General features: G+C 43.3%; 1 protein-coding gene across 1 annotated transcript; it reads right to left on the reverse strand.

Annotated features, from left to right (window-relative positions):
• Window positions 1–346: 346 nt before the first annotated feature.
• On the reverse strand, window positions 347–16,128 carry LOC111962108 (apoptosis inhibitor 5). Its single transcript, XM_023984939.2, has 14 exons — window positions 15,826–16,128; window positions 14,821–14,982; window positions 14,501–14,594; window positions 11,991–12,056; window positions 11,436–11,587; window positions 10,811–11,017; window positions 10,233–10,337; window positions 10,028–10,117; window positions 9,464–9,648; window positions 7,522–7,615; window positions 7,291–7,347; window positions 6,968–7,047; window positions 6,379–6,524; window positions 347–951 (listed from the first exon to the last, which is right to left on the reverse strand). Exons 1-14 carry the CDS (start codon window positions 15,898–15,900, stop codon window positions 872–874), a joined length of 1,593 nt encoding a protein of 530 aa, XP_023840707.1. The 5' UTR covers window positions 15,901–16,128; the 3' UTR covers window positions 347–871.
• Between the last annotated feature and the right edge of the window lie 28 nt (window positions 16,129–16,156).

Consider the following 16,156-nt stretch of genomic DNA (forward strand, 5'->3'; position numbering starts at 1 on the left):
ATACATGMGATAGTGAACGTGCAGTTGGACTGAGGTATGAACAAATATTGGAAGTCCAAGTAAACCTGCGATTTTAATTGGCTAAAACGCATTGAGCCAGAGAAACTTTAAAATGGTTGCTTATGTTCATGGGGACAAGTATGGCCCCCGATGTCCTCAATCTGCCATGTCTGGTTTGAATGACAACCTACATGCAATTAATAACAATCTGTACTAATGGGCATCACACAACCTATTTTGTGGAGGAAATAATCTAGTTTTACTAACAAGAAAGTCAGAATACATCGAAAACCAATGTAACGGTCTTATTTTAACAAGGTGTTACACAAACAAAAGGGTCAAGGTGTTTGAGACTTCAATACAAGTTTATGATAAAATTCTGATGAAAACTTCATTATCGATCAATACAAAGTAGGGAAGAGAGTAGGCCAATCCAAATGTAAGGATTAAATAAACAAAAAAAGGTAGAAAGAATGCATTCGTCACCATTGTGTAAAACAAAGAAAGATTATCCAACATCTGACTAAAATATCAAATCAGGTACAACTTGGCAGTCTCTGGTTCCACAAAAATACATTCACAATAATTAAAAAAACACGCTGATCTACTTGAACAACCGCTTCGCCGGGGGAACAGTGTCGGGGTAGAAACACCAGGTAGAAAAGTCTGAAGCCCGGTCTTCTTGAAGTAGATTTACTTTGAAGGAAAAAAAACAGGAAACAAAAAAACAACTTCCTTTACCACAGGCGTTTGGAGCCAGAGAAAAAAAAGAACAATTGGACACAGGTTGAGGAGCAGTGGTCGTGGAGACCACCTCAGCTACGGCAGGGATTCTGATGTGCTGCAATTCAGTGTGTGTGAGATGGTGGACTCAGTAGATTCGGCCTCGGCTCCTGCCTCCCCTGCCTCCGAAGCCTCGTCCCCGGCCTCCCCTGAAGCCTCCGCGCTGCTCTGGAATCACAACAGAGGGACAACAGACAGGAGGTCAGTATAAGGACTCATCATTAGGGCCATGAGTTTTTCCGCACTGCTTGACCTGGCCAGGAAAGACTGGGCCCTAGTTTGAGTAATTTAGCATGTTTGAGGGGAGAAAACACGATGGCAATGTGGTATATCTCAAACAGCCTGTAAAAAGTAAGAAATAAATTGGGTTACATGGCCAGGGGGAAAAAAAAAACTACTGCCCAGACTCATAATGTATTAAAGCTAAAAGGCCCAGCGCAGGCATTTCTCAATATCAAATCATTTCTGGGTAACAATGAAATACCTTACTGTAATAGTTCTCCACTCAACTGGTCAAAAAGAAAGAAAAATMACTTAAAACAAAACTATTTCTCAAGCAAGAATTTTGTTTGGACTGAGGGAGTTCTATTAACCTGAGGTGCGGTGCACCGTCTATGGGCCGTGACATGAACGGGCAAAAGGGGTGACACTGCGTTTACATGGTACGAGGTAGAAGGCAAACCAGATGTCATTGTTTTCAATGAGAGCACGACGGTAAATGCGGTTGATGCTGGCGGTGAATGCCGTCAGCTGCCAAGGTAGACAGGACTCGCCCGCCAGAGTTCAAATATTTCGACGTCTTCATTAGCATTGTTTTCAACCGGATGTTGATTTTCATGGTTTTGTTTACTGAAATCACTATAGCGACGCACACCATCACGCTGGCTTGCTTTTGCCGTCATCAACTCATTCTTCCACTATGCCGACTGGTATGTACGATCATATTGTTTGCGTCCCTAGTCTAAACGCTGCATGAGGGAGGAGCGCCCTTCTCAAATCGAACAGGAATCTGCGCAGTTCGGTTATATTGTCAACAAAGCAGCATGGTGGATTGTCCAGAAACATACAGTAGCAGTCATAAGTTTGGACACACATACTCATTCAAGGGTTTTCATTTTACATTGTAGAATAATAGTGAGACATCACTACTATTAAATAACACATATGGAATCAGTAACCACAAAGTATAAATAATTAAATTAATTTTATATTTGAGATTCTTCAAATAGCCACCCTTTGCCTTGACCGCTTTGAACACTCTTGGCATTTTCTCAACCAGCTTCACCTGCAATGCTTTTCCAACAGTCTTGAAGAGTTCCCACATATGCTAAGCACTTGTTGGCTGCTTTTCCTTCACTCTGCAGTCCAACTCATCCCAAACCATCTCAATTGGGTTGAGGTCGGGTGATTATGGAGGCCAGGTCATTTGATGCAGCACTCCATCACTCTCCTTCTTGGTCAAATAGCCCTTACACAGCCTGGAGGTGTGTTGGGTCATTGTCCTGTTGAAAAACAAATGATAGTCCACTAACCGCACACAGACGGGATGATGTATCGCTGCAGAATGCTGTGGTAGCCATGCTGGTTAAGGGTGAATTGAATTCTTAATAAATCACAGACAGTGTCACAAGCAAGCACCTCCACATCTCTTCTCCACACGGGAACATGCTTACTTCACTGCGTCTCACAAAGACACATCGTTTGGAACTAAATATCTCAAATTGGACTCAAACCAAAGGAGAGATCTCCACCGGTCTAATGTCCATATTCGTGTTTCTTGGCCCAAGCAAGTATTCCTTATTTTTGTTGTCCTTTAGTAGTGGTTTCTATGCAGCATTTGACCATGAAGGCCTGATTCACACAGTCTCCTATTAACAGTTGATGTTGAGATGTGTTGTTACTTGAACTCTGAGCATTTTTTGGGGCTGCAATTTTTGAGTCTGGTAACTCTAATGAACTTATCCTCTCAGCAGCAGAGGTAACTCTGGGTCTTTCTTTTCCTGTGGCGGTCCTCATGAGAGCCAGTTTCATCATAGCGCTTGGTTTTTGAGACTGCAGTTCAAAGTTCTTGAAATTTCCGGATTGACTGACCTTCATGTCTTAAAGTAAGGGACTGTCATTTCTCTTGCTTATTTGAGCTGTTCTTGACATAATATGGACTTGGTCTTTTACCAAATAGGCTATTCTGTATACCACCACAAACTGATTGGGTTCAAACCATTGAGGAAAGAAATTCCACAAATTTAACTAAGGACAACCTCGTTTAATTGAAATGCATTCCAGGGAAAATAACCGTCATTGAAATGGTTAGTAGAATGCGAAGGATGTGAAAGCTGTATCAAAGGCAAGGCGGAATATAAGCAATGAATCTCAAATATATAAATCATATTTCGATTTGTTGTTAACAGCTTTTTTGGTTACTTACATGATTCATGGGTGTTAATTCTCATAAAATCTGATGTTTTATATTATTCTACAACATTGTAGAAAAAGTAAAATAAATAAAAACACATGGAAATGAGTAGGGTTGTCCAAACTTTTGACCGGTACTGCAGCACCATCTGCTTCTGCATAAAATACATGTTTGAATTTTCAAACTAGTTTTAATTGGGAAGGTAGTCGATCAAAGGCAATCACTTTTGCGTGTGAATCCTACTCATTACCACACGTGCTCAATCTAGTCCACGTCACTTGTTGAGACCGCTTTACCGGTGCCTTTGAATGGAGCACCTGGCTCCGTTCCAAAACAAATGCATTCCCTTTTAACATGGTGCAAACTCCTCCCACCGGGGTAATCCAGGCCAGATCATCCAATCCCCTCACTGTCTGGGAGTGGTCTGCTTGAGGGACCTAATGGGAGGGATATGTAACCTGAAATCTCTCTGGCAATAATGMCTAGTTTTGGAACTCTACTAACTCCAATAACAAATAGAGCGGTAACTTGGGTGATTTATACTTGAATAACTTATCTATTGATGGATTCTGGGTTCTGACTCCTAAAACTTGGAATAGGATTAATTATCAGGTATCCTATTGAAATATTGAGTGCTATGGGCCAGAGCTGGTATTCCCAAACTGGGGTACGCCAAATAAAAATGTGATTACATTTATTTTATTTTTTAAATCACATTTTCAAAGGATATTTTTTAAGTACTGGACAGCTTTGTAACATCAAATGGACTTTGGTAGTCGAGATGTGTTGGTGTCTGTACTGACGGCGCAAAAGACATGACAGGGATACATAGTGGAGTGGTAACGCACGTGCAAGTAGTTGCTCCCAACTCCACTTGGGTAGACTGCAGCATCCTCCGAGAGGCTCTTGCTGCCAAGGGAATGCCTGACAGCTTGAAAGACGTTTTGGACACTACAGTGAAAATTGGTTAACTTTGTTAAAGCAAGGCCCCTGAACTCTCGTGTATTTTCTGCACTATGCAATGATATGAGCAACGACCATGTAACGCTTTTACAACATACAGAAGGGCGCTGGTTATCAAGGGGCAAAGTACTGACACACTTTTTTAAATTGAGAGACGAGCTTAAAGTTCTTTACTGACCATAATTTTCACTCGTCTGACCACTTGCATGATGACGAGTTTCTCACACGACTGGCCTATCTGGGTGATGTTTCTTCTCGCCTGAATGATCTGAATCTAAGATTACAGGGACTCTCCGCAACTATATTCAATGTGTGGGACAAAATTGAGGCTATTATTAAGAAGTTGGAGCTCTTCTCTGACTGCATTAAAGGACAACACACAGGTCTTTCCATCATTGTATGATTTTTTGTGTGCAAATTAACTCAAGCTTACGGACAATGTCAAATTTGATATAGCGAAGCATCTGAGTGAGTTGGTTGAGCAATTACGCAGGTACTTTCCCAAAATGGATGACAAAAACAACTGGATTCGTTATCCCTTTCATGCCCTGCCTCCAGTCCACTTACCGATATCTGGACAAGAGAGAGCCTCATCGAAATTGCAACAAGCGGTTCTGTGAAAATTGAATTTAAAATCAGAAGCCACTGCCAGATTTCTGGATTGAGCTGCACTCAGATAATCCTGCCTTTGCAAATCGCGCTGTTAAAACACTGATGCCCTTTGCAACCACGTACCTATGTGAGAGTGGATTCTCGGCCCTCACTAGCATGAAAATGTAATCCAGGCACAGATTGTGTGTGGAAAATGACAGACTCTCTCCAATACAACCCAACATTGCAGAGTTATGTGCATCCTTTCAAGCACACCCTTCTCATTAACCTGTGGTGAGTTATTCACAATTTGATTAACAAATAAAGTTTTATATGTAATATGGCTAAATAAAGAGCAAAATTATTGATTATATTATTATTTGTGCACTGGTCCTATAAGAGCTCTTTGTCACTTTCCACGAGCCAGGTTGTGACAAACTCACTCATTCTTATGTTTAATAAATGTATCGTATAGTGTGTGTGTGGCAGGCTTACAATGATGGCAAAAAACAACATTTGAGAGTAGCACCAGGGTCAGCGCAGAGGGGGTACGCAGCAGGAGGTTGAATGTTTGAAGTGGTACGGGACTATAAAAAGTTTGGGAACCACTGGTATAGAGTGTCTACACCAGAAGTTAATGGTTATCTGTAGGAGGAAGGTTTATGGTGTGTGCAATTAAGCTTGGAATGTACTGAGTGTAGGGAAAATGATCACGTGGCAGGCACTCATATGGGTAAAGAACCGTGGATTAGTGATGAAGAGGTCAGGTCACGTTAAGGGAGAAGGAACAGTTTATTACCCGCGTCACTTCATTTCCTGCCTAGCAACAGAGACGTAGTGTTTAGAGAGGAGGAGATTCCACCCCAACTTGGGATATATATATATACACCGCCACTATTGGAAATGTGTCTTTGTCTGTTCAGCTGTTCAACCCTTTGGGATGAATAAACTTAGTTTAAGCTTTCATAGTGTCCGTCGAGTTCTTACTCTGATATTTCAAACCTAACACCATATATAGCATTCATTTTTTAAATTTTTATATCTGTATCCATATTGTCTATGAGTTTCTAGTGGATAAATCACATGGTTCAAGAGAACATTGCCTAATTAATGAAAAAAAAGCATCTCATCAACAACGGCATTATTTTCAATTAACTCTGCAACACTTTAGTAAAATAGAATGTTTTACAGCTACGCCATTCTATTGTCATTCTAAAAATCACCTTATTTGATATGTTTTCCATGTGATACAGCCCACACAGAGGGCCAGAGATAATTAGACAACTGTGATCATTGGAATTGCCCAAAAGGCCACTAAACTTAAAAGAAACTTGAGTCACCAAAATTCTAGTCATTTACTGGTCAACTTTGAAAGTTTCCAGTAATATACCCCCCCTTTGCAACCCTAGGCACAATGCAAGGTGGAAGTGAACAATATCCACCACACAKAATGGATAGAAACAGTAGGCACCAAACATGTTTACAGTTCAGTAARTGACTCATACCCAGAGTGATTAAGTTACACCAAGTGCAGTCGACTAAGGTAGGTGAGACCAAACAAGAAAACCCAGATACAATGTCRGTGCAACGTTCTACTGTTTAACATGCTACCCAAGTGCCACCCTCACCGTTGGTGAAGTTGCCAATGGTGGCGCTGTACTTGCCGCTGGGGGGGTTGTATATCTGCCGCGCGTTCCTTCGGGGCAGTGGGGGGGACAGCAGCTTTTTCATGGTACTGCCTGTGCCCATCTCCTCCCCGGATGGGCGCTTCAGACTGTGATGGGCACAGAAGGCAAAGGTCACAGGGTTACATAGAGGTCAGTTGGGGGTTATAACGCTAACACTACTGTTGCGCTTGCAGTCTTGTCTGACTAGGTGCTTGTACTGAGAAGTTGCTAGTTTCCTTACATTGATGTGGCCAGGTCAGTTCAACCACAAATTAACATTAAAAGGGACATTGTACTCAAACATCAACTTTTGTCAGATGTTTCCCCCACACCATCCACAAAATCTGGACACTACATTGTACTCATAACTTTCCTTTCTTTTAGATTGCGGCATAGAGATGGATTTACATAAGATGGCCTGGGATGTAAACTCATCGACTACTTTCGAGGTCTGAACATTCTGGATTTTAGAGTGTAAGGTTAATAACACTCCATCAGAAACCAGGTATTCTCGGTCACCAGGTAACCCGTGACAACATGAGAGGCTTACGTTACAGCCTCAGCCTTCTGGACAGGCCTCCAGGACAGAGTGACCGTGCTCTTGTACGACGGTGGGTTGTGGAAGAGATCCTGCAGAGAAAGGGGAACAGTAAGGATAACGTAAGAGACGCAACTAGCTACGTAGGGCCGGGACCCAGTGTCTCTCAGGGGTCGGAACCCAGTGTCTCTCAGGGGTCGGAACCCAGTGTCTCTCAGGGGTCGGAACCCAGTGTCTCTCAGGGGTCGGAACCCAGTGTCTCTCAGGGGTCGGAACCCAGTGTCTCTCAGGGGTCGGAACCCAGTGTTGTAACACATTGAATATGAACGTCTCACCTTGATCAGAACGTTGATGTTGTTAGTGATCTTCAGAGCCACCACTTTGATCTTGTTCTAAGAGGGACGACAACAAAACTATTGCACTAGAACGGAAGGAACGCACGGTTAACAAGGTCTACAGAGACCTGATTAAATCCGCGCGATTCTTTGCGGCTTGTGCGATACCGTCAAGAGGAAACAAAGCAAGTTCTCGCTCAGAGCCAAAACAGCCGGTGAGACGATACATACCTCGTCGGTCTTCAGTGCATCTCCCGTCTTGCCTTGAAGGGCTACTCGCAGCTGGCGAATGTATACCTGCAACCCTCTGGCAAAGTACTGTAACCTGAAGGTGGGAGAGAAGACAAAGTAGGGTTAAAGTGACTGAAGAAACAAGATGACTAACATTACTGGCATCCAGACTCTACAGTGGAGACCAGGGCCTAAAATTTACTTTTTGGTCCACCAGACACTGTGGCAGGTAGATTACATACAATTACCAGCCAAAATATTTTACCCCCACAATTACATTAAAAATAAAACACATGATCATGCTTTGTAATGTTTCTAAAACAAGAAATGTATTAGTAAGAAGTAATGCGGAATATTGCTCAATTTCATTTCATTTTTTGTGACCCGAGTTTTGGTCAAAATAGAGAAACCGTTCAGCTAGCCCTTGAAGGGCGGGAGGTTACCGTGGTAACGGGGCTYAGATTTGGGATCTGAATAGGCTAGGGCGTCTATTCGCCACCAGTTGAAGCAGCAGAATCAAGCTAATGTTGAAAAACAGCAGCTTGTGAACAAAAAGTTAAATTGCCAAGAAACTCAAGGACAAAGTCTCACTTTTAAGTAGGGCTGACCCCATTTAGTCGACAGGCTGTTGGTCGACCGAGATTTCTTCAGTCGAGCAGTAGCAACAAAAAAAATATAATCTATAAATACATTTAATCGCATGGTGTATAAGACACCTGTCTGATTTACGCCTGTCTGAGTGGACAGATCCACTGTGGAGGCTAAGACATGTCCTATTAAAAATTGTATATAGTTATGGTGCAACACTAATCAAAATGATATTTAACAAATGCGCCTTCTCCCTCGTTGGATAGCGGTCGCTGTCCGCGGTTCTGAATCGCATCAGTGTGCTGCTGAATTGCCACCGTTTCCCAGACCATGTTGCTACGTGCATAACAGAAAGGTTAAACCAGCATATTGGTGTTGAGCACAATGCCACGGAGGAAGCAGCAGAATGAGGTGAGAAAACAGCCCTTGCCTTGTCTAAGACAAGTGAGGAGAGGAACCCAACGTAACTAGGTCTATAATCAATAGCCTAACTGTTAAACGGGCCTGGCTTCGTAGATCATCGATATGTCTACAGAAAGAAGACAGATCCTGCATATGTTGCCTGTTTGCGTGTTTGTATAGCCTACTGATTCCGTGAGCACCAAGCCTCGCGCAACATGTCAACTAAACAARTGTTTTTCATATTTGCTTAAAGACTTTACACTTTTGTTAGAACAGCCTCGAAGGTATTATTGATTATTTTTTTTAATTGACCCTATTTAATGCAACCCTTGCTGTTAATAGATTGCAAAGCAGCATACAACTGACCCAAACGTTTGGAAATGATAACTGTCATCCATAGCGTTAAAATGCATCTCAAGTGCAATTGCACTGTTCAGCTCACATCTGAAAGCTGGGGGGGGTATTTAGGACATACTGCGGATCGCTAAAATATCCAAACGTTTATGATCACACTTCCTCAACTCAAACATTACGGCGACACTATAGGAAAGAAAGGTTTAGAAACTTGGGAACCAAGCTCGAGTTATCAGTGTGACCCTACCACACAGACATGTTGATATACTATCGTCACGSCTAAAATAAAAACCTCCAGGCTTTAGTCATAAGTCAATTTATTGGGGGCAAAAATAATTACAGGGGGCAGTTTGGGGGAAAAAATAATCCTGTCCAAATCGTCATTCTGGAGTAGTCCCGTGCAAATAGGTCATGCGCATGCGATGCATACATTCATCACGTAAAGAGAGCAAGGGTTGAGGGAATAGGGAATGTTTTTCCTAAACAAATTAGGGATTTCGGTAAAATAACTTTTACGTCAGAAATGGCTGTAAATATGTTGCAGATTCACCCACACAGACAGCGCGATAAACACTGATGATCTGTAGCCTCCCTCTACCTGATCTTGAAGTCTTTGAGGCGCTCTGCATTGATCTTGTCGATGAGGAAGTCGGGCAGCTTCTTGCCCAGCTGGTGGAAGCTGAAGAGTAGACACTCCACGTAGCTGAACTGCAGCTTGGGTTCCTCGCTCATCGTGTTCTCGCCGTTCTCGCCTTCCGCCTCTGGGGGAAGTGGCATGAACTCCTAGACAAAGGGAGGAAGGGGTTGATCAGTTCGTCGTTTACCAGCCAGGACAACACGGACCGCAGCGAACATTGGCCGGGCACACCAGAGCACCTCATGGATGTTGACAAACAGTGGCGATTCAACATGGAGGATCTTCAATAAAACAAAAAAGAAAATGACGCTCAATGTTCTGTCGTAAGATGCGATAGGACGGCCGCTCGTTGGCACGGTCCGTRTTGGCCATTAGCCTTTWACCAGTCTAAAACCAAATGAACATGTCCTGGTCAACTCCTAACCACTATCCCTCGATASTGACATCTGAAGGTACTAGAGGGGTACACAGTATGGTGAAAGCACACTGAAGTTCATTAGAAGGCTGAGCTAGGCTGTTACTTACCAGCAGCTTCTCAAACAGCATGAGGAGGTTGGCCTCCACCTTTTCCATGTCCCCACAGAACAGACTCATCTCAGCAAGCAGCTTTAGCACCTGCACACACACCACATGTCAATGACAATGCTATTATCCTGGCATGTTGGCGCCAACATGGAGGACTGGTTGCCTGAACTCTGTATGGTTGGTACAGGGGAGGGRGGTAACTGACCTCCTGCTGAATGTCCAGCTCTGCCACGGGACTGGTCAGGGTGCTGAGGTTGGGCAGGACATGGTCACAGAAGTAGGTCACAAAGCGGGAAGAATGGACATTTTTCTGGAAGGGTAAAAAAGTTTACGTCTCAGAAGAAAACAAGTTCTAAGGGGTGGAGGGGGGTTATCTACTTGATGTGGTTGGTCAAATCAGTTCAGAACCTTGACCAACAAACATGCAGAAATAGGAAAGAAGTAACAATGGGACGTAATGGCACAAACAAACGCAGGGTTCTTATTACAAGAGTAATTAGCCATTTGCAAAAAATTGACAGTACGTGTGTTTGGTGATACCGTGCGTGTGTTGTGAGTGTGAGATTGCAGTTTCCTCAGTTGGTAAAAGTGTGGAGCTAGCAATGCCAAGGTCATGGGTTCAAGTCCTACAGGGGGCACACAAAATTGTTTGCACTCACTAAGTCCCGAAGTGAAGTATATTATTATGACTTGGCCTGTGTGTGTGTGTGTGTGTTATAACACACAGAGAAAAGACGGGCAGGGCCTGGCTTGTGTGATATAATGTGTGTATGCATCACTCACCGAGAAGAGGGGCAGTGCCTGGCGCGTGCACTGCAGCAAACGGTCCACAGTGTCGGGGTCGGCGGGGTTCAGCGCCTGCTCCAGGAAGGCCTGCTCCACCACCAGCTCCACCAGCTGCTGCCMCCCGTTCACCGTCTGCAGGCCCTTCAGCGCCATCAGGATGCGCATCAGCAGCACAAACTCCTCCCCTGTCACATCCTCCAGCACCTGGGGTTGGAGGGGGAAGGGTTCAGAGGTCAACGTAGGACAGAGGGCTGAGAAGTTCAGTGGGCACAAAGCAAAAACGACTAAAAACGACTAAAACGGGGAGGGACTACATGGAATCATCCAATCAGAAAGTAAGTCTCGCTTGCAAGACATTTGCTACGTTGTGCCCTAATGAACATGATCAAGGAYTCAATGTTAGGCAGACCAGTTACAAATACATCCAACACACAACTATATTACAGATCCTTCCTACGGAGATCTTCTATTCAGTTTGCCAACAATAGTAATAAAAACACATCTACTTCATCCTATTTCAGRCCTTTCACAAATTGCTCTACTAACCAGCCCCCAGCATGGAGTGTATCACTCCAGGTGATTCACTTTGATAGCTGTACCAAAGCAGAGATATGGAACAGACCTTCTTTGTCTCTGTGAACACATAGTCCTCCACCTCCTTGGTCATGGTGTCCTCAGGCAGTGTCTTCAGCTTGATGGAGAGGAACTTGATGGCCCTCTCCCTCACTATGTCCTCCCCCTGCAGGATCTGAGAGAAGAGGCCTCGCAGGGTAGCTGAGGCAAAGCGGAGATACAGGTTGGCTAGACAATGTACTTAGAGGCTATACAGAACTTGTGCCTTGGGAGGGGGATCTTGAGCCAAAGGGGGAATAGAAGRATGTTATGCTCACGTCAACAAACTACATCTTCTAACTCCAATCCAATGCCCATTTCCCCCCTTCTTTTGGGATTGAGGCCTGCCAAATCTCTTAAAGCGTTATGCGAGGTTCTACACAACAGATCACGTGGAATAAAGCCAGCAGCAGGTATGAAAACATCTGAGAAACAGTTCTCTCTTCYGCGAGTCTTGCATGAATACATGAAAATCAGCCACATTATCCTGCCTGTTCACCCGTGAAGTTGTCCGTCTTCTCACAATTGAAAGCCAATTCAAGCACGAGAGAAAAGAGACGCTTACCCTTTGCGTCCATCTTGAAGATCGAGACCAGCGCTGCGTTCACTTGACTGAATTCGGCCGAATCATCTGTAAGCACCAACGTAGAAGAGAGTATAACAATTGGTCCATCACTGTCACAGAGAGTACATATCTTCCATTGACACAAACTACACCATAGCATACATAATGTCCACTCCCACCATAACATACATAATGTCCCATTAGGGGGATGGAATGTAGGAGCATCATAGCAGAGGGGTTGACCCAGGAGTGGCAACGTGAGTGGGAGAGAGAGGAGAGGGGGAGGCAGTTTCTCTCTATCCAGAAGTCTGTGAGGAAGGTCAGTAGGTATTGGGGAGTAACAGGGGGACGGGGTTCTGTTGTGAAGGCTGAGGTTGGGCTATTGTGGATTGGGAAGTGTGTTATTGGTAGAGACTAGAGGTCGACCGATTAATCAGAATGGCCGATTAATTAGGGCCGATTTCAAGTTTTCATAACAATSGTAAAACGGTATTTTTGGACKCCCCCKCRTTTTTTACACCTTTATTTAACTAGGCAAGTCAGTTAAGAACACATTCTTATTTTCAATGACGGCCAAGGAACGGTGGGTTAACTGCCTTGTTCAGGGGCAGAACGACAYATTATTACCTCGTCAGCTCGGTGATTCAATCTTGCAACCTTACAGTTAACTAGTCCAATGCTCTAACCACCTGCTTTACATTGCACTCCACGAGGAGCTTGCCTGTTATGCGAATGCAGTAAGAAGCCAAGGTAAGCTGCTAGCTAGCATTAAACTTATCTTCTAAAAAACAATTAATCAATCAATCATAATCACTAGTTAACTACACACGGTTGATCATATTACTAGTTTATCTAGCGTGTCCTGGGTTGCATATAATCGATGCGCTGCGCATTTCCGAAAAAGGACTGTTGTTGCTCCAACGTGTACCTAACCATAAACATCAATGCCTTTATTAAAATCAATACACAGAAGTATATATTTTTTAAACCTGCATATTTAGCTAAAAGAAATCCAGGTGAAATTGTGTCACTTCTCTTGCGTTCATTGCACGCAGAGTCAGGGTATATGCAACAGCTTGGGCCGCATGGCTCGTTGCGAACTAATTTGCCAGAATTTTACGTAATTATGACACAACATTGAAGGTTGTGCAATGTAACAGGAATATTTAGACTTATGGATAGGAATATTTAGACTTATGGATGCCACCCGTTAGATAAAATACGGAACGTTTCCGTATTTCACTGAAAGAATAAACGTTTTGTTTTCGAGATGATAGTTTCCGGATTTGACCATATTAATGACCTAAGGCTCGTATTTCTGTGTGTTATTATGTTATAATTAAGTCTATGATTTGATAGAGCAGTCTGACTGAGCGATGGTAGGCACCGGCAGGCTCGTAAGCATTCATTCAAACAGCACTTTTGTGCGTTTTGCCAGCAGCTCTCCGCAATGCTTCAAGCATTGAGCTGTTTATGACTTCAAGCCTATCAACTCCCGAGATTAGGCTGGTGTAACCYATGTGAAATGTCTAGCTAGTTAGCGGGGTGCGCGCTAATAGCGTTTCAAACGTCACTCGCTCTGAGACTTGGAGTAGTTGTTCCCCTTGCTCTGCATGGGTAACGCTGCTTCGAGGGTGGCTGTTGTCGATGTGTTCCTGGTTCGAGCCCAGTTAGGAGCGAGGAGAGGGACGGAAGCTATACTGTWACACTGGCAATACTAAAGTGCCTATAAGAACATCCAATCGTCAAAGGTTAATGAAATACAAATGGTATAGAGAGAAATAGTCRTATAATTCCTATAATAACTACAACTTCTTACCTGGGAATATTGAAGACTCACGTTAAAAGGAACCACCAGCTTTCATATGTTCTCATGTTCTGAGCAAGGAACTTAAAATTAAAACGCTAGCTTTTTTTTCAAATTTTTTTTTTACATGGCACATATTGCACTTTTACTTTCTTCTCCAACACTTTGTTTTTGCATTATTTAAACCAAATTGAACATGTTTCATTATTTATTTGAGGCTAAATTGATTTTGATGTATTATATTATGTTAAAATAAGTGTTCATTCAGTATTGTTGTAATTGTCCTTATTACAACAACAAAAAATATTCGGTCAATTAATCAGTATCGGCAATTTTGTGTCCTCCAATAATCGGTATCGGCGTTGAAAAATCGCAATCGGTCGACCTCTAGTAGAGACTGTGAAGCATGTCCTGTTATATTGCTGAGGYTAGGAGGACATTTTTCTGTGAGCTGGCCAAGTTGGGTGTAACCAAATGTTCGCTTGTAACAGTTTTGGGTTCAAATGACAGGCAGAGTGAAATAKCAAGGAAGTTGTGGTTTCTCCATTCCATCGGCCTGCATCTACGGGTGTGAGACTATTAGATAATGGAATGTGTCATTTGAACGCCAACCTGAGAAAGGCAGCAATACGGAACGCAGCGTATTTCCCGGGAAACGTACAAGAAGTAGTAGTCTAGGTGGGTTAGCTCAAGAGTACTGTACCGGTCTGGAGAAGCTGGGTGAGGATATCTGCTACCCTGACGATGTTCTCCCCGGCTGCGAAACGGGGGAGCTCTTTGATGGCCTGCCTCCGAATCTACAGGAGGAAGGAAGAAGAAAAACTAACAGGTGAAAAATAGTGTGACTACTCCGACCAGGCATTATACAAGTACACTTCTACATTGATTGATTTCTCAAATCTAACTTGTTTTTTTATGTTTCAAGTGTGTATAGTGGTATATGCATGTTATATTTTGTCAACTCCATTGTGCACAATGGTATTTTCCAAATGGAAATTATAGTACCACTGACAAAATCCTTACCGAGACATCTTCATCCTCACAAAGGTCAAGCTGAGCATTGATTGCAGCATCTGCCAGCTCTGGGAAACTGCTGAAGAATTTGGGAATGAACTGTGCAGCCAAGCGCTTCTCCTTGGGACCCCCCTTCACCCCATCAAGGATCACCTGATAGGCATATTTGTGCTGGAGAAGAGATGGAAACAAATTGATACATTCACAAGTTTGTAATGCATGACARCACTGTCCAACATGAATTTCAAGAGCTTCCAGTGATTTGGTCAAAAGTGTTGAGTAGAGGACTAGAAAACAGAGTTCTGCCAAACAAGCATGCAATGTTTGAAGCCAATGGCATAATAGTTAGCTAGTTGCCAGCAATAGTAACTAGCGCTGGATGTTGGTGGCATTTTAATTGAGAGGGACGAACTCGTGGTAATGGCTGGAGCGGAATGGTATCAAATACATCGAAAACACATGGTTTCCATGCGTTTGAGGCCATGCCATTCGCTCCGGCAATTATTATAAGCCGTCCTCCCCTCAGRTGCTTCCTGAGCCAGTTAGCCTTTGAGTTTTACATTGTAAATCTTACCAACATGACAAGTTGCCAGTCATGGCTTAAGTACCTTTTCGGCAGCAGCTGTGCGTGGGAATCAACATCAACTCATATTGGCCAGCTACAGTACTTAGTTAGCTATCACCTAAAACCGTCGTTAAAGTTGTTCGCACATAACTAACTACTGTAGCTAGCGTAGTTCCATGACCGAGCTAGCTTGCAAGCTAAACTAAAAACGCCGGGAAACGTTAACTGAAATGAAGCAGGATTAACGTTAGCTAACGTTACCTAGCTAGTTAGGCCTCTTTTAGCTAGTTAGCAAGCTAACAATTGTTAGCATGTCCAGACAATGCGGGCTATGTAGCCAATACGTTGGCGTAACTTTCACATTAACTTCCACTGCTGATATACTTGATATGAAAAGGTACCTATTCTGTAAGATATTTCAATTAGCTAGCCAGTCATCTGATGCTTACCTGGCTCAGGTCCTCTGGCTTAGCATCGGCAAGGATCCCATAGTTACGATACAGCTCCTCGATAGTGACCGCCATCAGCGTGCGTCGGACTGCTTGTTGTCGAAATGAGAACGCCACCAACAATATTCCACAGATATGACTTTCAATTCGCCACCTTTAGTATAGAATTTCTCCAAACATAAGCAACACTACGTTCTGGTAGTACTGWGTATTGGAAAAGGGGATGGGGAGAGGAAATTTCTAGTAAGCTCGCTGTGWACGAAACCCCGCTGTCCGTTCCTTTACTTCCAAAATTAACATCAGGAAGAACYTTAATGCGCATGGGCCCGCT

This window comes from Salvelinus sp. IW2-2015, linkage group LG4q.1:29, assembly GCF_002910315.2.
Source record: "Salvelinus sp. IW2-2015 linkage group LG4q.1:29, ASM291031v2, whole genome shotgun sequence".
NCBI classification, from domain to species: domain Eukaryota; kingdom Metazoa; phylum Chordata; class Actinopteri; order Salmoniformes; family Salmonidae; genus Salvelinus; species Salvelinus sp. IW2-2015.